We start from the raw sequence: 26,363 nt of genomic DNA on the forward strand, positions 1-26,363 counted from the left end.
ATACGTGCTAACAAAAATCTGAGATTTCCTATGTCAGAGGGGTTCCTCTGGACCCCACCAATAACCCAGGATTCAAAATTTAGCATCTTCTGTTGCCTCCTTTCTTTTTCGTTCTCCTACATCTTGGTAGTTTCTAATTACTAGGAAATCTTCCTGTGTGACCTTCCCAATTCTTGTCTACTTTTCATTCGGTCACAGCCTGGTCACCCTTCACTGGGACTTTTGCAAGAGCCTTGTAACCGCAGTGCAGTTCTCACACCCAGGCGAGAGGGGCCGCCGCCCTGGCCCTCTCTGGCTGTGTCCTTCTGCACAAAGCCAGGATACTGTGGACAGAGCTCAGGGACATGCCACTTGGAATCCAAGTCCCCACTTCTAGACCGCTATTGGAACACTGTTGTTCGGATCCTGGGATTTCTTGTCCAAATAGTCCTGAGCCTACTTCCAGAACCTGTGCAGGCTTTTTCCTGGGGTCCATCTTCCCAGCAGTGAATGTTACAACCATTATGCGCACCTCTGGGCCTAAAGGGTGGTCTAGGGCTGGCTGTTTGAAGTGGGTGTGGATGTGCAGTTCGGACGTGGGAGGTAGGGTGTCTACTTACATATGAGAGAGGACTTCACAGAGCTGGATGGTGTCAGGGGAAGAGAAAGGGTGGGCTCTGGGGCAGGGCTGGGAGCCAGGGTCAGCTCTCTCTGTGATGCCACATTTTGATATGAGTTTCCGAGAACTTAAAATTCAAACCTCGCTCTCCAGATTGTTATGAAGGTGTATTGGTGAAGGTAGGAGGATAAAACATATTTTATTTAACAATTGGTCAGCTTTATTTACAACTTTTTTTTTCTGCTTTATCTCCCCAAACCCCCACTGTACACAGTTGTATATCTTAGTTGCATGTCCTTATAGTTGTGGGATGTGGGACGCCATCTCAATGTGGCCTTACGAGCAGTGCCATGTCTGCGCCCAGGATTCAAACCCTGGGCCGCCGCAGCGGAGCGCGTGAACTTAACCATCGGCCACAGAGCCGGCCCCTATTTACAACTTTTAAATACTTAGACATACAGTGTACGGGCCTCTGTCTATACTCTTGCCTGCGCCCAATAGCATTAGCGAAAGGCCTGCTACTTGGTCTCCCTACACCCGGAAGTTTTCAAGGTGAGCAACAGATCCTGCCACTCCTACGCTCATGGGGAGACATCAGTGGTATCTTAGGTTTTATCTCTAAGAATCTTTGGAGATGTGCTTTAAGGTTTTGCCCTCAATTATGCATTTTGTGTCATTTTCAAAGAGGTAGAAAAGAAAGCAGCTCGTTGAAACAACTAACTGCACAGGTGAGTCCATCAGCGTCTCCAGCCAATCAAGTTACTAAGGAGTCCAGAGTCCCATTTCTGCGAGCAGAGAGCGCTACATACTAGCACAGAGCAAGCAAATCCATCAACCGCCTATATTTGCATAAGCCTCCATGTAGCTCATTACCTCATTTGACCCTGACAACTTACTCCATAGGGCATCTAGGTACAATATCATTCCCGTTTGTAGATGAGAAAACAGGCTTGGAGAAGGTGAAGGAGTTAGTAAATTGCCTAAAATGATAGAGCTAATAAATGGCAGAGTCTGCTAAGGCCTGATTCCAAATTCCTGCCTCTAAGGGATATGGGATCCAGACTTACTCCAAGACATACACATGGACTTTTTGTGTTTGGAAAAACTACCCTAGGAAAGTGCATTTCGCTTCCGGTTCTGGTTTGGCACTGACCAGTGTTTCTTGGGGAAGTCATCCAACAGAGGTAGGCCTCAGTTTCCATCATTGAGGTAAAGGAGTTGAAATTGATCATCTCGAAGGTTTCTTCCAGCTCTGTGGTTCTTGTACCGTCTACACCCCCAGATTGCTTTTCACATTCGTGAAAGCGACCCTGAAACCCAGGAAACACGGTTGTGTTATGTTAATGAGTCTTTATCAAATGGCCCAGGTGTCCTCCATCCCCACAGGTTCATCAGATCATCTGGCACCAGTTTAATCAGAAGTTAAAAATGAACGCTGGGGACAAAATGGCAAACCAACAGTGCTTTTTTGTTGCTATTTCCCAACAGTTTTAGAGACAAGACCACAGGGCAGTGTTTTCCACAGTGTACCAGTTCCAAGGGATATTAACAGGATCTCCTTCAAAAGGGAGCTTTGTGGTCACTGGGTGAAACAACGTCAAACAGGTTTCTCTTGTGGAGATCCTTTAATACTTATACGGGTTATCAATTATTAAGCTCCAGGAGGAAGATTCCTCATCTCCAGGAACTGGTGCTCAGATCATAGTTTTGGAAAACTCCATTCAAAAGCGTTCGGAATCTATGAAGTGTTACCAGCACCTCAGAATTTATCCCCAAAGCAAAGTGTAGCTTTTGGTGACGGCTGTCTGTACTAAATGTGATATAAGATGATCAAGCTATTTGTTTGCTTTCTAATAAACACAAATGCAAGAATTTACCTGTCTACATTGGCAGTTCTCCAAATACTCCCCTAGGAGATGAGAAACTTAATGCAATGCCCAGTCAAATCTGCCATGGTAATTGATGGGATGATGCTGGTGGTTTTAAAAGTTCCAAAAGTGATCCTTTGAAATTGAATTCTGACTAGAAGTGATCCACAGAAGGAAATATTCTTATTATTTAATGATCAGACTTCTCTCTCTTTTTTTTTTTTGGAGGAAGATTAGCCCTGAGCTAACATCTGCTGCCAGTCCTCCTCTTTTTGCTGAGGAAGACTGGCCCCTAGCTAACATCCATGCCCATCTTCCTCGACTTTATATATGGGACGCCTGCCATAGCATGGCTTGCCAAGTGGTGCGTAGGTCCGTACCCAGGACCCAAACCGGCAAACCCTGGGCCACCAAAGCAGAACATGCAAACTTAACTGCTGTGTCACTGGGCCGGCCCCAGACTTCTCATTTTTTGAATCCAAGAACAGTTTCACTCATCTACATTTTTCATCAAACTTAACTCCTAATGACTTTCAGCTATTTTTGAAAGTCACTGTGGCAGATTTTATTTTCCAAAGATGCCCACAATAATCCCATCCCACATGCTCTTCTTACAAGAGATCTTGAGCCAGGTCATAAAAGTATCATGCACATCTCTCTTGCTCTCTTGGGACACTCATTTTTCTTACCGTGCTGTGAGGAAATCCAGACAAGCCTGTGTGGAAAGACCACAACGAGCGACCTTGTGAGGGGTGTGCCTAGCCATTGGCCTGCGTCAACTGCCAGACATGGATGACAGTGTCTCCGTCTGATTCCATCCTTCAGCCCTTGGATCACCCCAGCCTTCTTCCCAGCTGAGGACCGAGAATCACAGAGCAGACACAAGCTGTCCCCTCTCTGCTCCATCAGAATTCCTAGCCCACAGAATCCACAAGCATAATAAAATAATTATTTTATGTCCCTAAGTTTCAGGGTGGTTTGTTAGGCAGTAATAGTAACTAAATAACCACCAAAGGAGAAAATTTGTTCCTGCTGAGGAAGTTCAAAAGAATGTGGCAGGGGCCAGCCCCGTGGCCGAGTGGTTAAGTTCGCGCGCTCTGCTGCAGGCGGCCCAGTGTTTCTTCGGTTCGAATCCTGGGCACGGACATGGCACTGCTCAGCAAGCCATGCTGAGGCGGTGTCCCAAATGCCACAACTAGAAGGACCCACAACTAAGAATATACAACTATGTACCAGGGGGCTTTGGGGAGAAAAAGGAAAAAATAAAATCTTTAAAAAAAATAAAAAAGAATGTGCAAAAACGTTTTATTTTATGCATCGTTATGATTTAAGATTTATAATCCTAGCTTCTTGGGCCTCTTTGTATTGAAGATTTTTGGACTTGGTACCCAAATTGCTACCATTTTAGCATTTGAATGTCCCCAAATCATAGTTTAACGGAAAATTTCCAGCCATTTCAGAATCCTAAAACTCTCAACATGTCCAGCCCAATGGCTAGAAGCAGGGCCCACAAAATCAAATGCCTTCAGGGGCCTGACAGGTAAAAGAAATGAGTCAAGTAGAGACTTGGGGGCCTGACGGAAACTAGAAGGTTCCAACAAAATTATTGGTGTGTGGCTTCTCGTAGAGGAAAGTGACCTGGTGCCAACTTGCCCTTTCTGGAACTTTAATGGAAGCCCTGTTGGCGTATTGCAATCCTTGCCTCATGCCAGATCTCTTTTACAAGCTCTAAAGGACACTCGGAGCCCTGGGACATCCCCAGAATCTGAATTGTTTGAATGTTGAAACATGGATTCAAAGGTTAATCTCAAATTAAACCCACTGAACCTGAAAACTATGCTGATGCCACAGTGCACTCTTGATTAGAATCCCAGCAGAAAATTAGTCTGAGAACTAGAAATAGGTCATTTGCTCCATGGGATCCCATCAAGTTTCCAGGAATAAAATCCTTCTATCAATTCATAAATGTGGCACAGATTCTTGAGAATTCCAGGCTCTGTGGCTGACAGCTCGCCTCCCCGACCAACGCTTCTGGTACGTATATTCATAGCAATCTGGGACCAAACAAGTAATTTCTTATTTGTTTAGTGTTTTTCAAGACACAATTTCAATTAATTGATTATTATTTTAATGATTGTCTTCTCTTCTAAACTGGAAGTCTCCTTGAAGGAGCCTTGGCCAGTCTTGTTTGCGGTTATATCTCCAGCACTCAGCGCAATGCCAAGTACCCAATAATGCTTAGTCAATAAATGAATGGTGTCCCATTCATTTAGTCAACGCACATCTCTTAAACACCTACTATGTGTCAGGCATTGATCTTGGAAGTGGGGATCATGTCGTGAGCAATATAGGCCCAACTCTGCCCTCATGGCACTTAGAATCTAGTGAGGGGAGGGGAATGGAGAAATACCCAACTAAACAAACTCAGTAGTTTCAGGTAGTGCTAACAGCTGTGAAGAAAACAAAAGTGTCCTATACCTGAAGGGAGAGTCAGGAGAAAACCTTAGAAAGACTGTTACTCAATGAGCTAATGTATGATGAGGAGCCAGATATTTATGTCAAAGGAGAGAGAGCAGTACCAGTGGGATAAATGTTCCAGTAGCAGAAATAGCCAGTGCAAAGGTCCTGAGGCAGAACTTGTTTAGCTTATTTAAGGTATATGGTACATTGAGAACACACTGTAGCTGGAGCATAGGGAAAGACGGTCACATGGTAGGTGATAAAGTTGAGATGCTGGCAGGGTCAGAGCAGGGAGGACCTTGTTGTCCATGATAGAGACTGATTCTAGGGCGTGCAAAGAGCAATCTGCAACAAGAGACAAGGAGCTGGTAGGCCCAGGCCTCTCCCCCAAGGACCTCAAATAACGTATAAATACACATACAACAGGAACAGAAAGTTCACTAGTTACAGCTGCCGTCTTCCAGGTGCCAACTCTCACGCCAGGCCTCTGAACTCTGGGACACCTGGCCTCACTGCTGCCTTTCTTTGGGATCACCTGCCAGCAATACAGCACCCCAGGGACTGGGCAGCAACTCATTAGCTCTAGAAATTTGGAGTTCTGCGTTCTTGTGGGACAGAGGTCAACCGGGTTTAACATCATTATCATTATCATTCTAACAATAAGAAACATCCTGAGCTGCTTCCCTGCAGGTCGGAGGAATCATTCTGCAGGATCTGGAACCAGGCCTTACAACAAAACTGTTTGGGGTTAGCCGGGCTGTGACAGTCCAACGGCCTCCTCCAGCAAGCCAGAGCTCCAGGCCGCCTCCGCCTCTCCCTGGAGAACTGCCCTCGGGCTGCCCCTCCCACAGACTCTGCCCTCCTCCTATTTAAAGCAGCCACCTGGGTAGCAACTACTCTCTCCAGACTCCCAGATCCTCATCTTATCTTGTGTGGTGGGGGAGACTTCTGGCCCCTGTGGACAATGCTTAGTAGGTATGTGTCTGGAGAAAGGGGGGAGTGGGAAGAGAGAAAAGATAGGAAGGGGTGCATGGGGGTACTGGGTAGGGGTGAAGGGGTAGAGGAGACTAGGCAAGATGAAGGGTTCAGATAGCTTTGTAAGCGGACCTGGAGGATTCGAGGGGTTTAGAACAGAAATTGGGTGCGATCTGGCGAGGGGTGAAAGGGACTTGTATGCATTTTATGTTAAAAGGTCAATGTGAAAAATAATCCATGCCTTGTTGTTTTGTAATCGGTAGCTTGGTCCTTTAAAAAAGGCAGCAGAATTCGAGATTTGGGTCAAAGTTCTGCAAATATGGGAAACATTTTATGTGAACTTCTCATTCAATAGTAACCACTCTGCTTAAAGGCCAGTGATTTTGCAGTGATAGGTGACCAGCAAGAGCCACACAGGTTAATAAATACTGGGAAAGGGGTTTCACACCAGTTAGCATGCCAAATGTGAAATTTCAAAATAATCCATCCTGGGATTTGGGAGCTAAAAGGGAATCCAGACATCCTCTGATCTAGAGGAGGCAGAGCTGGCCCACTTGCTGAGATGTGTTTTGTTTGGTCTGCACAGTGTCCATCTTTTTTTTTTTTTTTTTTTAACGTGAGGGCTTTCGGGCAGGGCATGCTATCCCCATTGGCCCAGTCCCCACCACTCCCTAAGGCTCACCTCACCTCAGCCAGCTTCACAGAATCCTGTTACCTGGTTGGGTCCTGGAGGCATTTGAGCTTGTGACCTCTGATCAACTAAGAAACCCTATTATACCAGGGAGGAAGGGAGAAGACTCCCATAATATGTTTTGGTGTTTTGTTTTTTTCTCCCCAAATCCCCCCAGTACATAGTTGCATATTTTTAGCTGTGGATCCTCCTAGTTGTGGCATATGGGACGCCGCCTCAATATGGCCTGATGTGCGGTGCCATGTCCGTGCCCAGAATCCGAACCACTGAAACCCTGGGCCGCCGAAGCGGAGCTCGTGAACTTAACCACTTGGCCATGGGGCCGGCCCCCCATAATATGTTAATGAAGCAGTTAGCCATCTGTGAACAATTGGATAATACTGGGGTGAGTAACCTAAGGGTTAAAGCAAAAGGCTTGAGGAGAATTTGGTCAGCCCAACTGGAATAGAAAAAAATATATATGCAATTTTAAATTGGTCCTATATTAATTCTTTCCTAAAGGAGTTTAACAGAAACTCTCTCTTTAGTTCCAACAATTTTGTGAGGTAGATTTTTACAAATATAGCTATTCCCACTTTACAGATTGAGAAACAGAGACCGAGTGCCTTGATTTAACCCCTGTACCTTGATTCAAAAATTCTCCCAAAGCGGCACTCTATTATAAAGCAGTCTGATAGACACACTTTATAAATCCTGCAAGCAGGAAAGCTTGTGCCCTCCATTTTAGTAACAATGATCCCATCAAGGGTTTTAGTTCACTAGGAATCCTAGAATTAACTATCAGCAAATTATAAAGGTAATAAGGACCTCTCTTTTCCTCTTTCTTCCTCCCTCTCTTTACATCCCAGAAATTTCTTTTTTTCCTTTTTCTCAATGGCTCTCTGTTCCAAAACAAGAAAATCTATTGCTAGTTTTTTCTTAGTTCTTTACAATTGTGGAGTGACTGGTTAGATTCGTTTGCTGTTGACACTTGAGCAGGAATGCATTTTCATGTTTGTGTTACTCTGGTCCATTTATTTGCATTTGAAGACTTTATTGCAAATAAAAGGATTTGCTCTCAGTTTAAAGGATTAAGACTCAGGTGAGTTTATTTTGGGTGGGGAGTGGGAATCAGGAAGCGCCTTTACCAAGGCTAGATCCGAAAGTACTTGATTCACCTTTTGGAACCTGAAAGAATGTGCCCCTCCTTTCTTCCCTCCCTTTTCTTAGGATGTTTTTATGCAAAAGTTTAAATTTTTATGTAGTCAAATGCATTTGTCTTTTCTTTAATTGCACCTGGATTTTGAATCATAGTTAGAAATTCTTGGGGCCAGCCTGGTGGCGCAGCAGTTAAGTTCGAATATTCCATTTGGGCAGCCTGGGGTTTGCTGGTTCGGATCCTGGGTGCGGACCTACATGCTGCTTGTCAAGCCACGCTGTGTCAGGTGTCCCACATATAAAGTAGAAGAAGATGGGCATGGATGTTAGCTCAGGGCCAGCCTTCCTCAGCGAAAAGAGGAGGATTGGTGGCAGATGTTAGCTCAGGGCTAATCCTCCTAAAAAAAAAAAAAAAAAAAAAAAAAAAAAAAAAAAGGAAAGAAATTCTTTCCCTATATCCACATTATAGAGGAATTCACCTGTGTTTTCTTCTAGTATTACTATGGTTTCATTTTTTACATTTAGATTCCTGATTCCCTTAAAGTTTCTTCTTGTGTGTGGCATGAAGAAAGGATCTAATTCATCTTTTTCTAAATGACTATCCAGCTGTATTGAGATATCAAAAGTCCGTTTTTTGCCCCAGTGATTTGAAAAATCACCTTCATCATATACTATATTTCCACATGTACTTGGGACTATTCTGGATCTTCCATTCTAGTCCAGTGGTCACTCTAATTCAGGTGCCAGCACCACATTGTTTTAAGAATAGAGGCTTTTTTGTGTTTTAATTGTCTGGTGGGACTAGTCCTTTTCCTCCCAGCTATTGTTGTGTGTTTACTTTTGTACATGAACTCTAGTATCAACCTGTCTAGCTCCAGGAAAAAAAAAAAGCTTGTTAGTAATTTTATTGGGATCATGTTAAATTTATAAGTTAACTTAGAACTGATATTTTGATGACGATTAGATGTTCTAACCACAAGCAAGGGATATCTTTCCTTTTGTTAAACAAAGATATGTTTGAGGTAAGTATATTAAAAAATTGAACCAGAGATTACTTCCATGAGAGACATTAAAAAACAAGTTGGGGCTGGCGCCATGGTGTAGTGGTTAAATTCTCCACACCACTCATCAGCCATGCTGTAGCAGCAACCCACAAATAAAATGAAGGAAGATTGGCACAGATGTCAGCTCAAGGCTAATCTTCATCAAGCAAGAAAAAAAAACACAAAAACCCAGGAAGTCTATCTTGGTTTTTTTCCAATAAAATAATGCAGTGATTTTAAAACCATAGTAATACACTGCTCAATTATCTTTCGTTGTGTTCAGGAATTGTAAGCAAGTTGGTCTGCAGAGTTCCAGTTTGCTAGATATCACTTCTTTGATTATGCTCTGGGTAAATCTGAGGGGTAGTTGCTTCTAGGTATAAATAATAAATAAATAATAAGCCTAATCACTCTAAGCCCTTTTTAAAAGGATCTTGGATCCCTTTTAGAGTCTGAAAGCTATGGATTCCCTTTCTCCCAAAATACCTAAGCTCACAGCATTTTTTATATGGGAGGAGAGGGCAGACTCCCTGAAGCATCCTTGAAAGCACTTGATATTGTCAGTCTTTTAAATCTTAGCCTTTTAGGGTGGAAATAGTGTTCTCTCATTGTTCTTTTAATTTGCATTTCCCCATGAGTCATCTAAAGTCCTGCTGAGCTTTATTTCACATGTTTATTGCCCATTTTGATGTCTTCTTTTTCCGAGTGCCTGCTCAAGTCTTTTGCACAATTTTTTTATTGGATTGGTTGTCTTTTTTCTTATTGATTTGTAAGAGTCTTTTTTTTTTAATGGTGGTTCTGAATCCTTTATCAGATGTATGTATTACAAATATCTTCTTCAAGTCTGTAACCTGCAAACAAATGTATTTATAAGCAAATGGAATTTCATGTTCTTAAAGATTAAAAGAAGACTAAGGAAAAAAATCTGAAGCATATTTCATCATGTTTTTATGAACAAAAGAAGTGAGTCATATTCTCAGATCAATTTTCTAAAAAGGTATTAACTTAGTTCAATTCAACTAGCCATTTGTGGAGCATCTGTTAATACCCTCTAGGGATCCCAAGGTGTCTAAAATAGTCTCTTCCCATGAGGTGTTACTGTTGAGCAGGAAAGGCAAGCAAGTCAACCAAGATGGCCCCAGGATGTGAAAAGGCATGAATAATGTGCGCTAGGAGTTTGCATGAAGGAGAAATGAATTTGACCTGAGAGGAGGCAGTACTGGAAAAGGGTGAGTCTTGAAGATGGAGCAGGAGTTTTCCATGGTTGGGTGGGCTTTGCAAGGAAAGGAAAGAGAACATAAGGAGCAAATGTCCAGAGGAAGGAAGGGGCCAAGGACCAAGGAGCAGCAGGGGTCAGGGTGGTCAGAATGTAGAGTGGGGGAGAGGAGGAATGACTAGCCATAAAGCAGACCAAGTTAGCCAAGCAAAGATGTGGAGAAGCTTGTCAGTAACTCTCAGAATTGAGCATTTTATCCTGTATGCTGGCAAGCCACCTAAGGATTTGGAAAGCATGGAATAAGATCAGGTCCGAATAGATTAGATAGATTAGAACAGGAGTTTTCATCTTTTCCGGACTTTAACCCCTTTGGAAGTCTGAATCCTAAAAAAGCCTATAAATTCTTAATAATAATTTTAAATGTATAAATTAAAATACATGGTAATTAAAAGGAATCCAGTAATGATGAAAATACAAAATATTAATTATGATACGTGCTCTGTTATTAGCACATTGGAAAAATCTAGTGGTCGGTCTAATAATTATAATTTCAAAGTAATAATGAGTATAAATGATGTCTTGAGATGTGTTTCAACTGTTATGTGATATGAAAATATCTGTAGTTTCTGTTGATGATGGTCATGGGTTCTGCTAAAACAATGATTTGTTATTTACATTCATAATCAAAGGAAATACTAAATTTCATGGAGATGTTAGTGAAGATAAAAATGTACGTTTCTCACCAAGGTCACAGACCCAGTGAATTCTATTGTGTATCCCAGATTAAGGTTCCCTGTGATTAGAAAGATACCCTGGCTGATAGAATAAACTAGAAGAGGGGATAAGCTGGAGGCAGGGAGGCCATTTCAATGGTTCAGATAAGCCTGAATGGAGGCTGTGGAAGTAGGGTGGAGGGCAGTGTCTGGTGTTTGGAAATAGAATTGTGTGTGTGTTGGGAGTAGGTGGGGAAATGGTTGGGGAAGTGGGAGAGAGGAATGAGTAGGAGAGTTCACTGAGGTTCTGAGTTAGGTAAGAGGGATGATGGCCATCCAAGCCCCACTGGCTCTTACCTGGGTCACAGTAATAGCTTACTAACCAACTAGCAGTGTCTGTCCTTGCCACACTGTAGGGCAATTTCAACAGAGCAGTCAGAGTGGGCTTTTTAAAACTAAGTAAAATTACATAATGTCTCTGCTCAGAGCCCTGCAATGGCCAAAGTCCTTACAATAGTCCTTAAGACCCGTGTGATCTGGACCTCCATCCTTTCTCTCACCTTATCTCCTACTGTCTCCGTCCCCTCCCCCACCACCACCCTCACCCTCTCTTCCCTGTGTTCCAGCCACGGTTGTTCTTCTCAAACATACAAGGAAATGTTCCTGCCTTGGGTCTTTGCACTGACTCTTCCCTCAATCTGGAGCAGTCTTCCTGTAGATAGGCATGTGCTAACTCCCTTAACTCCTTCAAGTGTTCAAAACTCTTCGAGTTTTTGCTCCCTTAACCTCCTTCGAAGCACAACAATAAGGCCTAGTCTGTCAACAAGTCCTACCTACTCTGCTCCATTTTTTTTCTCCCTTTTATATACCGTATCACTTATTCAATTTGTCGTCTATCACCTCTCACTAGAATGTAAGCCCCATGAGGACAGGGATCTTTGTTTTGGTCACTGTGGTATCTTTTTTTAGGAGTAGATCTTTGACTAACTTTTCTATTTCTTAGATGATGATTGGTCTAGTTGGATTCTCTACTTATTCTTGACTCCACCTTATGGTTTGTGTTTGCCGTAAGATTATCCACTTCATATTAATTTTCAAATTTGTTTGTATAAAATGAATATAAATAAAATTTTGTGGTAGCTGAATTTTCTTCTGTAGCTGTAGTTACATCGTCTCTCTAATTTTTAATGTTGTCTGTCCTCTGCTTAGAGAGCTGCAGACATTTAAACAGCAACCTACTGAATTGAAGACAAAAAGAGAATTTCCATAGTGATACTACAGCAACCAGACTGAGTCTCATACAGCAATTAGAAGTTCAGGGATTTGGGTATCTTGGAAGGAAGGCCCGAAAAAATCTGATTGGTAGAATACAAGTAAGAGCATTTCAGTCCCTTGATGCTCCAAGTAAAATAATAGCTAGAGAGTCTGAGAAGCTCTGAAGAGCTTTACAGTGTTTCCCCACCTCTCTACTCTCCCTGGACCATCTTATCTCCACTGCGAAAGACACTCACTCTTACTTTTAGTTGGTCTAAGAAATATAGCATTAAAATTTTTTGCTTGACTCTTGAGTTACCAGCAGGATACATCAATGTCAATTCCTTGACATTTCAATTTCACCAAACACCAGATTCTATCTTCTCCATTTTTCTTCAATCTAGTTTAATGAATCACCTATATCTTTATTTTCAGCCTTGTTATCTTGGGCAATCCATGTCATTAATTTTCAGTTTATCTTTTACTTGGGACTAAGAAAAATGTGCAGCCTTTTTACTCCAGGACTCACTTTCACTTATAGGTAGCAGATTACCATTGTTGCAAAATGCTGGCATATAAATGTCATCAATTTATTCTCTTCTCCTGTTGATTTCTGCAAGCCTCATCTTGTTCCTCTGCTTCTGGCTCTACTCAGGGGCCTTGCTCTGGTTAATAGTTTATAGTTTGGCTAACCCTGTTTTCTTTTGTTTGCTTTGTTTCAGATGTGGTAAATCTTAGAAAGTGCTGAACGAAACTTTATTCTGACAAAAAAATAGATATCCTTAATTAAAGTGTTAACACATGGGTTTTAATCCTATACTCTTGTCAATGTAATATATTTGGAAAACCATGAATATTTATTTTTTTTTAAAGATTTTTTAAATTTGTTTTCCCCAAAGCCCCCCAGTACATAGTTGTGTATTCTTCGTTGTGGGTCCTTCTAGTTGTGGCATGTGGGACGCTGCCTCAGCGTGGTTTGATGAGCGGTGCCATGTCCGCACCCAGGATTCGAACCAATGAAATACTGGGCCGCCTGCAGCGGAGCGCGCGAACAACCACTCGGCCATGGGGCCAGCCCCAGAAAACCGTGAATATTTAAAACAAAAGAAAAAAGTGTAGATCACAAGCTTCTGAGCTGTATTAAGCTTAGGTTTGTCCATATAGTACATATTGAGACCCAAGTGGTCTAAGTATTCCAGGCTAGACCACAGCACCCTACAGGCCAGAGTCATGTCAGTCTTGTTCCCTACTAAAGTCCTAAGGCTAGTACACGTCTGGCACATGGTAAGTAATCAGTACATATTGTTGATTAAATAATTAATTGACATATGTAGGGAATCTAATTCATTAGTGTATCTATCTTAACATTTCCACTCATGATTTGAAAGCGGTATAAAATTGTGTTGCTTTCAAGTTTCAAGTATCAGAGATGTTCAGGTTGGCTTTGTTACAGGGGTTTTTGGGAAGGATTCATGGAGCCATAAAAGGAAGACAGAAAAATCTCAACAGGTGTACAGCTAGGCTGCACAGAAAAATGGACCACCGTCCCCATCATTTGGACTGGCAGCCCTGCAGCAGCCTAATCGCAGCTCTTGGCTTAAGAGCGCTTAATGCTCTTTCAGAATTGGGTGTCTGTTGTTCCTTTGTCCATTGCTCACCGTTACGGAGGCCCCTGTGTCTGCTCCAGCTGCTCCTAACTCTGTGTATCTGAAGCACATCACTACTCTCCCCCCACCGCCATCATAAAGAATATGATTAGCCAGTCACTAACCAATAGAATGTACTCCTGCTGGGCTCAGTTCTCTAGCACTGAGCCACTTCACAGGCCACTTGCCAGCCTATAGAGGCTTGCCTTCAGGTCAGAATGATCACTAGTTCCATCTCTCGTGGCCCAGGGAGTAGGATCACATGGCAAAAAGGGGTCTACGAATGAGACAGATACCCCGAGGCTCCTTGCATGGCCTAGTACTACCTTACAGTTAAAAGCAATCATCAGGTTCTGTCCTGTATCAATATCTAACAATCCAAACAGCTCACTGGTTTTATTTTCTATTCATGTTGCCACATCATCTGCGTGGATTTCATTTGCCAGACAAGCTGTCAATACCCAGTCATGTTTCCTAGAATCATGGTGTATCCTGATGAAGAGACAGAAATGAGCCATGATTTATTGAGAGAGAAATGTCATGTATATAGCACACTGAGAGAAATTCAATACATAGGCGCTTATGAATAAGAGCTGAGGAGGTTTTTCTCTTTTAATTTTTCTTATGTGACGGTCCTATCAATCAGAAAACATTTCTGAAGTACATTACTCTCAGAGAAACAATTTCTGCAAAATCTCTGCATGTTGGATTTTGCTGGTACACTTCATGAGATCATGGATAATGGTCATTCTGGGATATAGTACAAAGGAGGCTGAATTCCCAAAATATGTGCTCGGGGTAAATCTATCAACTCTTCTCAGAATTATGCCACACCGACCTGGTGTGAAGTAGTGACCTGATTCAAAGCAATGGCACTGGGAATTTCCCAATTGTGGGTTATTTTCTGGATATAAAGGGAGTTCAGTTGGGCCCAGGCTACCGCTGTCCATTTGTAAAAAAGAGTTTCAAAATTATTCCTTCTCTTATGGCTGACATGATTGCCAACGAAAAGAGTATTTCTTAGTCCTTAGCTTATTTGACTTCTCTGCAACAGCTGACATTGCTGAGCACCTCTCCTTCTTGTATCCATGATACCTTCATTGACACCCCTGGAGTAGCCACCAGTTGTATGCTGATGGTTCTGAGTAACATATATCCAGATGAGACCTCATCCCCAAGCTCCAGAGCAGAATCTTTCTCTCTCTTCAGAATGTCTGTCTAGATGCTTATATGGTTTTCAAATTTAATGTGTCTAAAACTGATTCCCTGTTCCCCACCCCTACCCCAGCCCTCAGTGGCCCATTTGATCTTTCTCTTGTATTTCCTATCTAAAAGTACATGGTGTTCCACCAACTATTCTGAGCCAGGGTGGAGGGGAGGGTTGAGGCAGACAAGTTGCCCTCTCTCTTTGCCTCCAGCCAGTCACCATGCAAATTCTACCTCCTAACTCTCTCTCCAGTCTTTTTCCATTCCTACTGCCGTTTCCTTAGCTCAGGTCTGCATACCCTTGGGGTTGGACCACTGAAATAGCTTCTGTGCCACCACCACCTCCACTATCCTCTTGCCATCTCCATCTTCTGCTTTGTTGGTAAAGCCATCTTTCTGAAATAATCTATTTATTAAAATCCTTTATAGTTTTCTGTCATCTGCAAGATAAAATCCAAATTCACTACTATGACTGTATTGGTTTGCTGTGGCTGCAATAATGCTGCCTAACAAACACTCTAAAACTTAGTGGCTTAAAACTACAATTTCTACTCATGGCTGTATGCGTTGGCTGTGGTTCTGCTAATCAAAGCTGGGTTGAATTGTGAGTCAGCTGAGGCAGCTAAGGTTCATTCGGCTTCTCTCATCTTCCAGGGACCAGCAGGTTAGCCCAGCCATCTTTTTTACATGGTAATGGCAGAGGCGTTATAGAGCAAACAGCCTAGACCTCTTAAGGTCTAGCTCAAACCTGTCACTTCAGCATCATTCTGTTCATTAAAGCAAGTCACGTGGCTAAACCAGGAGCTGAGAAATGTATTCTGACCTATTACTGGTAAAGACTGCAAGTTACATGGGAAAGGCATGGATTTGGGGAGGGATGAAGAACTGGGGCCATTGGCAGACAAACAAACAACCAACCAAACAAAAAACCCCACAACTCTGTCTAACGTTGTACCTAGCATTTGTATTTAACTTCCTTAAATCTGACCTAATAAGGCATCGTGAACAGAATATGTTCTATCATGCCTCAGCGATGTGCTGTTTCATCTGTTAGGAACAACTTCCCTCATCTCCAACCCACCCAGTTTTCCCTATCTGATGACTTCCTCTTCATTCTTTAAAACGTAGCCAATATGTTCTCTTTTCCTTCTTTAGCAACCCCTTTGCCTAGAGGGAAGTAACTTTTCCTTCTTTGTGCCACCTGTTTTCCTTATGCATGAATTTTTTTGTTGTTGTCAAACTAAATGGCAGTTATTTATTTACATGGCAATCTTCTTTTAGATTAATAAATTTTTTGAGGGTAAGTACTTGCTTTTCTGGTCTTTGTCTCTCTGGGGCCCAGCAAAGTATTTGGCATACAAAGTTCAATGAATGCTGAATTGAATTAAACTTATGTTAGACAGAAATGACATTTTGGAAATGAAGACCAATTACATTGAGTTGCAAGTACAGAATTTTGCCTGTGCAATTTGGAATAAGACAGCAGCTAATGTTCCATTCTCTCTGAAGCATGGCGGTATGAAATGATTGAGATATACACAGAGGCCAATAAAGGAATCACTTCTAGAATTCTCTTTATGCTGTATTGAGCTTTTGGATTCTGATAGAAGCAGCAGAAATTTGATTAAAAATATATTACAGATTACTCTATCATGTTCTATCTAGTACATGTGAAGAATTTGTTTTCAATTATGAGTTTTCCCATTTGTGAAAACGACTTGGGAATTTTCTGCATTATTTTTGTGTAGTTTTGTACAAACCTTTTTTTCTTTCGTAAAAAGCTAAGATAACAACATGATAACCTAAGAAAAGAGTCTTTCAAATGTTTTTGAAGGATAAGACTCTACTTAAAATTTTTTTCTGAAAATATCTGATTATTTAATTTATCATGTACATTTTGAAATCGAGATCACTGCCATTGTTTATATCTACTTTTCAAGTCAAATTTTATGGATTTCCTTTTTTAACCCTGGAAAGCACTACTGTAGAATTCTCATTAGGATGCAATAAACTGATATGTTCTGATGAAAAGACTTAAAGGATCAGTAACTTGCCTTCGACTTAATGTCTTTACTAAATCAGGAAGAGTTGAACTGTTTAGTGAAGTCCACCCATCTCTGCTTCTGAAAATAGCTCACACTGTTTGGGGTAAGGTAGTTAATTCTCTGTGTGATCCTCTAACAGGCATGAAGAGAAAAATAACTTCTAGGAAAACCCTACTGCATTTAATGTGTGTGTTTTGAAGGATCATTCACCACTGTGCCTATTTCTAAGGTGTGCTCTCATCACCTTGTGATGCCTTCAATTTTCGTTAGAATGCATGGAGCTCTTGATAGGATTAGGGCAAGCAGCAAGTTCCCTTAGCCCAAAATTTGCACTGCTAGAAGGTATCACTTGGTTGAGGAGCAGAGCTGATTTTCAAATGTCTTTTTTTTTTTTTTTTGAGGAAGATTAGCCCTGAGCTAACATCTGCTGCCAATCCTCTGCTTTTTGCTGTGGAAGACTGGCCCTGAGCTAACATCTGTGCCCGTCTTCCTCTACTTTATATGGGGGACACCTGCCACAGCATGACTTGCCAAGCGGTGCTGTGTCTGCACCCAGGATCCGAACCAGTGAACCCTGGGCCGCCTTAGCGGAACGTGCGCACTTAACCACTGTGCCACCAGGCCAGCCCCTTAAATGTTTTTGTGTTGCTGCTGCTAAGCCACTAAGTCCTAGAGCAGTCTTGTCTAATAGAAATATGATGTGAGCTACATATGTAACTGTACATTTCCCAGTAGCCATGTTAAAAACTTTTAAAAAGAAACCCAATATATTTACAATAGGACCATTTCAACATGAAATCAATATTTTAAAAGTATTGAGAGATTTTACATTCTTTTTTCATTGAAATCTGATGTATATTTTACACACAGCACATTTCAAGTTGGACACTAAATTCTCATTAGAAATAACTGATCTGTATTTAGATTTTCTAAAAGTTGCACTTGGAAGAAGTAGATTTGCATATCCAAGTTGTTCTAAACATACTTAAGTTTTCTAATAATGGAATCAAGAACCAGTCATTAAATTTATATTTAAATTAAAATTAGAAATTGAGTTTCTCAGTTTCACTGGTCACATTTCAAGTGCTTGGCCGCCACCTGTGACTCGTGGCTGCTGCATCGGCTGGAGCAGTTCTAGAGAATAGTGATGGCCTCAGGTCTCCGGGAATCTTTGTACCCAGGCCGGTGCCACTGAACACAAGAAATACAGAGGAACGTGAGGTCACAGTTCATCTCTGCCCTTAAAAGATAAAATGAATATGTGGTTTTAAGATCATAAATAAAATATACATTCAGAGAAAAGACAGATGAGCGTGTATGAGAGTCTGGATGCTGGAAGGCGTTGTGAGGTAAGACTTTCAGCCTTGAGAGTCCAGAAGGGCTTAGATGGAAAGTGGGGAGGGATGCTATGTGGGGGGAATGGCAAAAGCACAGTGGGAGGAAGGTGCAGGGCTTGAATGGAAAACCAAACTAAATGGGGCGAATACCAGGGAGTGGTTAGGAACTTATGCTCCAAAGTCATGCTCCTTGGGTGTGAATCCTGGCTCTGCAACTTCCTAATTGCTTGACTTTGGGCTTGTAATTTAACTTCCCTTTTCCTGTTTGTTTGGTTATAAAATAGGATGATAATACTTCATAGGGATGTTGTGAGGATTAAATAACTAATACCCATAGAGCACTCAGAACAGTGCTTACTGCTGAAGTGCTTAAGCAATGTTAGCTGCTGTTATTAACTGTGCCTGTTTGCCCTTTGGAGTTTACATATAACAAACCAGAGCTGTTCTGTTTAGAACTGGGATCTCCAAGCATTGACTCTAAATTTATATAAACAAATTTACATTCTAAATGTACCACCATTCTCAACGTTTCTTTCTGAGCCTCAGTTTCCCGATTTGAAATTTGGGGAATAATTTAATCTACTTCATAATGTGATGGAAATTAATCCCATTTACAAAGCAGCCTCCTTCCGTTTATTAACTGTAGTCTTGGAAAAGTTACTCACGTCTCTGAGACTCAGTTTCCTATTCCACAAGATAAGAGGGTGATATTAGGATCAAATGTATAATAGGTCTGAAGTGCTGAGCACACTGTCATAAAAATCAGCATTTATTATTAACTTTTGAAGAGATCTTAAGTCTTGATGGCTCAGAGACCTCCCCCAGCTCAGCAAACCTTCAGATTAAAGGTTTCCATGGCTTGAAGTTTAGAGGCTTTTTATTTCTAAGTACATACTACAGTCACTTCTGCAGGCAGGAACCAGAAAGAATCATTTTTCACTTCCTTATACCTGTGGTTACAGAAGGTAGACAAACAGGAGCCTCAAAAAAGGACAAACCAGCCAACCACTTGAAGGGAAGGTGGAGGGTTGTGTACATGAAACAATACCTTAGCAACGACTCCATGATCTTTCTCCCTTAGAAAGAAATGAACCGCAATGAATTAAGTGAATAATCAGAAATGATTTAGCTATGGGAAAGATTGCCTTTCATCTTGTTGCTTCAAGAACTAAAAGTACACAGCTTGATACTTTTTACTTACTATGCAGGACTAGATTTGTCTATATATTTTAATTCTACTGTTCTTTATTTCCACAATACTTTATGATGAAACAGATCTACCAATTACCATATTTAAAATAGTGTATTTTCTTTTTTTAGTATATGCTTTTTATTTGTTTTTATTTATTTATTATTTGAGGAAGATTAGCCCTGAGCTAACATCTGCTGCCAATCCACCTCTTTTTTTTTTTTTTTTTTTTTTGCTGAGGAAGACTGGCCCTGAGCTAACATCCGTGCCCATCTTCCTCCGCTTTATATGTGGGACGCCCGCTACAGCACAGCTTGACAAGTTGTGCATAGGTCCACAGCCGGGATCCAAACCAGCAAACCCTGGGCTGCCAAAGCAGAACATGCGAACTTAACCTCTGTGCCACAAGGCCGGCCCCTAAAATAGTGTATTTCATTTGATGATCCTCAAGCACTTATTCATGATCATTTTTAGCTATGGGTCATAAAGTTCTTTTGTGACACTTGAGAGATTTTCTTCACATTTGCAACCAATTTACTGTACTTTTACAGAATTAAAGATCGCTATGTTTTGGTGACCATTTGGAACCTGGAACTTTTAGAAAACTTGCAATCTCAGCAACGCAACTTAAAGTCCAAGAAAAAATCATGGCAATATTTTTTGCTAGAGTTCTATGTTAGTTTCCTAGGGTCACAGTAACAAAATAACACAAACGTGAGTGGCTTAAAATAACAGAAATTTATTCTCTCACAGTTCTGAAGCCTAAATGGATGAAATCAAGGTATCAGCAGGCCCATCCACCCATTGAAGTCTCTGGGGAAGAATCCTTCCTTACCTCTGGCTAGATTCTGGTGGCTCCCGGCAATCTTTTGCATTCTTTGGCTTACAGCTGCATCATTCCAATCTCTGTTGCCTTGTCACATGGCCGTTTTCCCTGGCTCTCCTCTGTCTTCAAATCTCGCTCACTTATAAAGACACTAGTAGAGTCACACGTCGCTTAATGTTGGGGATACGTTCTGAGAAACAGGTCATTCGGTGATTTCATCATTGTGCAAACATTGCAGAATGTACTGAGGGGAACAAAATCTGCCACCTCCAAATGTGTCTCTTTAACATGAGGATTATTTTAGGCTGATTATTTTTAAGAAACAAAAGACTCTGAAAGTTTTTCTTGTCACCTCTCCCTTAACTGCCCAAAATATTTCAGATAAAAACAAACCTGTCTTGGGCTGGCCCTGTGGCCTAGTGGTTAAGTTTGGCATGCTCCGCTTTGGCAGCCCAGGTTTGGTTCCCAGGCACGGAACTACACCACTTGTTGGCGGTCATGCTGTGGCAGTGACCCACATACAAAATAGAGGAAGACTGGCACAGTTGTTGGCTCAGGGACAATCTTCCTCAAGCAAAAAGAGGAAGACTGGCAACAGATGTTAGCTCAGGGCAAATCTTCCTCAGGAAAAAAAAAAAAAAAAAACCTGTCTCAGGAAGGGAGCTATCCACCTTAGCATGAGATGGACTAGGTGGTAGACAGAGAGGAGCCTAGAAAAGCCTGTGTACTGGGCTCCTGTGTGTGTTCTTCTGTTTCTGTGTGGCCAAACACTTGTCTTCCAAACTTTTGCTCCTTTTCACCTACCTGTGAATTGCCTTCCTTCCCTTTAAAGTCCCTCACTCCCCACCACCAGCATTCTCTTTTGTCTTTAGCTGAGAATGGTATTTAAGGTGAGGGCTTCAGCCATTTTGGTGAGTTACTCAGTTTTCCTGGGTTTCTCCCACGTATACACGTTATTAAACTTTTGTTTGTTTTTCTCCTGTTAATCTGTCTCATATCAATTTAACTCTTAGACCAGCCAGAAGGACCTAGAAGAGTAGAGGAAAATTTCTTCCTCCCCTACAGTACTTACACAAACCTGGATGGTATAGCCTACTACATACCCAGACCAAATGGTACTAATCTTATGAGGCCACCATCATATATGTGGTCCATCATTATCCTATGTGTTGCATCACTGTAGTAGTTGGATTTAGGGCGCACCCCAATCCAGCATGACTTCCTCTTAACTTGACTATATCTGGAAAGACCCTGTTTCCAAATAAGGTCACATTCACAGGTGCACACATTAGCACTTCAACATATCATTCATTTTGGCCGGGGGGGGGGGGGCAGGGGACGGGGACGACAATTCAACCCACAACAGGTTCCTATTATTATGAGATAACACCAAAAGTCTAATGAAAATGTATCCTTCACAGATGAAGTTTGTGCCACCCTTTATCAGTTTGTGGGCAAGTACAAGAAAATTTTACTGGGCAGTACAAAGGTTGACATGTATTGAGCTGCTACCCTGCCAGGTCTTTTGCTTGGCACCTTGGTAATAGTAACAGCCTTGTATTAATAAAGTGAGCAAACCAGTTAGCCTCATCACCTTAGCCAGTAAAAGAACTTATAGAGACCTTCATTAAATACATAGTTTTGTTATACATGGCCTATTTCAATAAAACCTGTCAAAGTTGAGGGGATTACTGCCTTGCTGAAGATGAGTTAACCTTTCTGAAGTTAATTACTGATAAGAACAGATACTACGCTTGATCTTAGCCAAAAGTCTGAGAAGCGATGAAGTTTGTTGCTAATAAGCCTTTGGAACACTAGGGGAAAGAAAACTGGAAAGTAAGTCAGATAGAAAAAAGGATGTTTTCTGCCACTTGTTTTGACTTGCTTGCTTCACCCGGCCTCACCCCTCACCAAGTAGAAACCAGAGATGTTTGTTTTGCTTGGGTGACCCAAGGTGCAAACACACTTATCACTGACACTTAGGGTTGCTATTGTAGGTAGATCCTTATTTCCAACCACTCTGGACATGTTCTATACGGTTATAAGATTGTTTTAGAATTAGAAATGAAAGAGATTATTTAAAGTCAGATGTCAAACAACCAATTTTTATAGGTGAAAGAAGACTGTAGAAAGTGACTTGACCAAGGCCATGCCACTATAGTGGGCAGCACTGTAAGCTCCATGAGAGTAAGGACCCTGTTTTCTGTGACCTCTGCAATCTCAGAGAGTAGCATGTGCCTAGCAGATAGTAAGTGCTCAGTAAATGTGTGCTGAGTGAATGAAATAATTTCAATAATGAATGAAACAAAAATACACCTCTTTTAATATACTTTTTCCACTGCCATAATGACCTCCTATTTTTTAACAGATTTAAGATTCTCCATAAAAAGCTTCAGGGTAGTCTAACATATGTTCAGACATCATCATTTGTCCATGTGCTGTTAAACTTAATTATTTAAAAGAGAATTCTTTAGTTTGTGTTCCAGATCATCTAATAGCCTCAGCTTCTGCTCGCAACATTTTTCTGGTCTTTATACCGCTTGCAAATTAGGCAGGGGACGAGGAGCCACATCACAGATTTTGCTGCTTGTTCACCCAGTAAGGCTTTTACAATAGCTCTCTGGTCCCAGCTGTTGTGCTAAATTTAGGATTTTGGATTATCTGTAACTGTTCTTTCTGTCTCCCATTACCAAGGTTAATTGAGAAGTGATTGTAGAACAAGTAAAACCAGCTCATAAAAGAAACTACGTGATAACAGTATTCAATAATATCAAAGTGCAATCCACTGGGAGTTAACATTTGTAGCCATTACATAGATTAAGGAACTGTTGGCATTTGTCAGAAGTTTCATCTTCATGATGCCGGAACATTTCCATGAAAATGAAATGTTACCCTCCTGAATGTTCTGCCCTGTTTTGAGGAGATACAATCTTAAGAGTTAAGGCTGTTAATTGCAGTTGCACATGTAATTTTACTGTACATGTGAAAATATCTAGAAAATATTACAACTTTTTCATAATAGAAATTTCATGTATTTGATCTGAAGCCAGAAAAAGGGCAACTCCCAATCTTGTACTTTACAAAAACTTTTCTGTTGTAAAAGTAATACATACTCACTATAAAACTTTGGAAACCTCAGAAGGATACAAAGACTAAATCACCTTTAGACCTTATCCTTGTACTTTCCTGTTGTGATTTTTGTATGCAAAATTATTTCTAAAAAAAAAGCTTTCTCTAATGAAACTAAAGAGCATTGCAAATTTTGTACTTCTCTTGTCTCTGTTTTGAGCTCACAACCCCATGTGTACTTGCCTATAAACTGAGTCGCTAATAGCTTCAGCCCTTGTTAGGCTGCTTTTTTTTAATTACAGCGGATCCTTCTCATCTGTTTGTGTCCAAGTGATGATACAACATCACAACACGAAACGTCATCATGTCACATTGTTAAAGCACAACAACAAAATTACAGCTCCCCAACAATAACACGGTGTCAAAAGTGTCCTCCTGCCATTAGTCAGTGTTTTAGATGCTATAAAAGTTATTTTTAGCACCGCGAGCTCCTCAGGAGTTTGGGTTCCGAATCTTACTAAAATCCCTAGTGATTTGGGAAAATTTAGGGTGAGGGGGGCTTCTCGTTCTTCAACGTCCCAATCCCTGTCGCGCATGGCTGCCCACTCTCCTGTCCTGGCCACCTTAGCCCCGGGTTCCACCGTGCGCTGCAATCCACTCGGGGCTCGGTCACAACTCTGCGCCAGCATCCCGTGTGCAGGAGGAGGAGGAGGAGACTATAATTATCCTCCACGTCTGGGGCAGGCCCTGGGCTGACATCTCCCCAGTTACCCTGTGCTCTAATAGCGCAGCTCCGACTCTTGGTCGCAGACGCGCCGCAGCCGGCTCCCAGCGCAGGCAGGAGCCGCGCGGCCGCAGCGCGCCGCGCCTCTCGGGCCCCCTTGGCACCGCCGGCCCCTCGCAGTCGCCCGGCACCTGCACCGCCACCCAGGCCCCCGAGTGAGCGCCCGGGGCGCGGGGGGGCGTTGCCATAACAACCGGGAGCCCGCTGCGGGGGCCGCCAGGGAGGAAGTGACGAGCGGTGGGTTGGCTGTTGTTGGGACACGTGACCCGGGCAGTGTTTTGACAGGGCAAACAGCAGAGAAAGAGCTGGGCGAGCGAGGGGGACCGGGAGCTGGGGCTCCCGAGCTAGCGACAGCGGGCGGGCGAGGAGCTGGCAGAGGCGCGGGGCAAGCGGGCCTGCCGGGGCGGGCGAAGCCCGGGGGCCGCGGGGCTCGGGTGCGAGTCCGGCAGGGCGAGGGGCCGAGCGCCGGGAGCAGAGCGAGGAGGCGGCGGCTGCGGCGGGGGTGGATGGCCGCGGGCGCGCCGGGGCGCCGCGTCGGGCTTGCAGTCTCGGGCCCCCATGGTCCCCTAGCGCAGCCCCGGGGGCCGCTGTGCGCCGCGCTCCGCTCTCGCCGGCCCTGCTCCGCTCGTAGTCTCGGGTCTGGGGCGGGCGTGTGATGTGAGCCGCTGGGCGAGCGGCGGAGAGAAGTGCCAAGAGGAGGAGGGATCGGGGCTGGAGAGGAGCGCGAGTTAGTCAGCAGAGGTCGGCCGAGGGAGCCATGAAAACAACTCTCCGGCGGGGAGCGGGGCCGGCGCGGCGCTCTGGGCGGCGGGGCTGAAGGAAATCCGGGGCCGCGGCGGGACGGAAGGGGCCCGCGGGGCAGGGGCGGGCGCCCGGCTGGAAGCCTACCCGGGGCCGACCCCCGACAGGCCCGGCCCGCACGGGGCTGCGGGTGGTCCCAGCGCGGGGGTGGGGGGAGCGGCCCGGGTCGGCCGGGTGGAGTTCTTTTGGGGCTGGGGGCTGGGCTCGAGGAGATGCCTCGCGTTTCCTTCTGACCCCCTGACTGTGTGAACTTGGCCGCGGCGGCCGCAGGAAGGCCAGCCCGGGGGTGATCGCACAGGTGAGGCCCGCGGGGCGGGCGCAGCTTTTGGCCGGGAGCTGGGGGTCTGGAAGAGTTTCCTGCGCCCGGGCACCAGGTCGGAGAATTTCTAGACCAGCCACTGCGAGGGCCCACTGTTCCCAGCGGCGTTTTTTACAAAGGGGTTAGTTAGTTTGTGTTGCTTGACTCCTTTTTTTTTTTTTCCCTTGCCTGTACCTCCGGGTTATAAATAGATCTTCCTTTTGCTTCAGAGACGCTGTGTCAAAGAAGGACACTTTGGCCTGGAGAGCAGGGGGGCGGGGAAGAGGGGTGTTCGGTCCGGAGGAGGTGGGGGAGGCGGTGCAGAGCGAGTTTTGCTTTTTTCAGACCTGCGATGGTGCTGTCACCGCAGTGAGTGCCAGGAAGAGGCCTAACTTAAACAGTAGTTTTCTTCCAAGGTCCGGGTGTTAGAGCAGGATCAGATTAATTTTATTTTGATCTCTTTTTAGCATTTTGAAAACGGAACAGCAGCCACGGAATCAGCGGCGAGCCTGTTGAAAGAACCCACGCGTGTATTTCACAGCACCCTGGGTGGAAATTGGATGTGAAAATGAAGCCAGACCGAGGTAAATGAATTATTTAAGTAGGGTTTTTTTTTTTTTTTCCTGTGCCCCATTTTAGAAGCGTTAACCTAATTATGCGGCAGGATCAACTCTTTCTGTATTACATATGATTACTTGTTTCTATTACAGATTCCAGCTGGTGAGGTAGAGGAGGGACATGGAAAAGAGAGTTAGGATGTAGGTGGGAGGATAATTCTTCAAAAGAGTTTGCAAAGTAGTAGTTTCAAGAGAGCCTCTAGTGTAACTCAAAATGAAATTGTCAAGAATAGCATTTGTATCTGTTGCCACAGTACTTGGTGTCATTTTAGAGTTACATGACTCATTTTTAGATAAAGTCAATCTAACTTCAATTTTAAAGAAGTTTACAAGATTTTTCAACTTGAGAATCTGAACTTGATAAATTGAGAAAATTTAAGATTGAATTGACAAATACGATGTTATTACAATTACTGCTTTCACTTAGCTGAGTTTTGTGCTTCAGGCACACCCTAAATGTTTGCTAAGTTCTCTGGGATCTTAGTAGATAATATATGGACACTTAGGGCCACTAACCTCCTTAGTGATAAGCAAATGTCATTTCCTTTCTATACCTGTATTTTCAGGGTTTATGAGAATTAATGTATCCA

The 26,363-nt window shown here is 43.0% G+C and overlaps 1 protein-coding gene and 1 pseudogene across 8 annotated transcripts in view; one reads left to right on the plus strand and one right to left on the minus strand.

Moving 5' to 3' along the window:
* Positions 1-5,791: 5,791 nt before the first annotated feature.
* Positions 5,792-26,363, plus strand: part of ATOSA (atos homolog A) — a 108,862-nt gene continuing 88,290 nt past the window's right edge. For 2 of the 8 annotated variants that reach the window (XM_044764865.2, XM_044764870.2), the window contains exons 1-2: positions 25,008-25,298; positions 25,624-25,740. In XM_044764865.2, coding sequence (XP_044620800.2) covers positions 25,725-25,740 — 16 coding nt within the window. In that variant the 5' untranslated portion in view covers positions 25,008-25,298; positions 25,624-25,724. Of the gene's footprint in view, positions 5,902-24,075; positions 24,295-25,007; positions 25,299-25,623; positions 25,741-26,363 lie in introns of those variants that run through there. The other 6 variants (XM_044764868.2, XM_070501418.1, XM_044764869.2 and 3 more) reach the window with 6 other exon arrangements.
* LOC123283675 (U2 spliceosomal RNA) lies at positions 21,887-21,988 on the minus strand (annotated as a pseudogene).

Source organism: Equus asinus, chromosome 2 (genome assembly GCF_041296235.1).
Source record: "Equus asinus isolate D_3611 breed Donkey chromosome 2, EquAss-T2T_v2, whole genome shotgun sequence".
NCBI classification, from domain to species: Eukaryota; Metazoa; Chordata; class Mammalia; order Perissodactyla; family Equidae; genus Equus; species Equus asinus.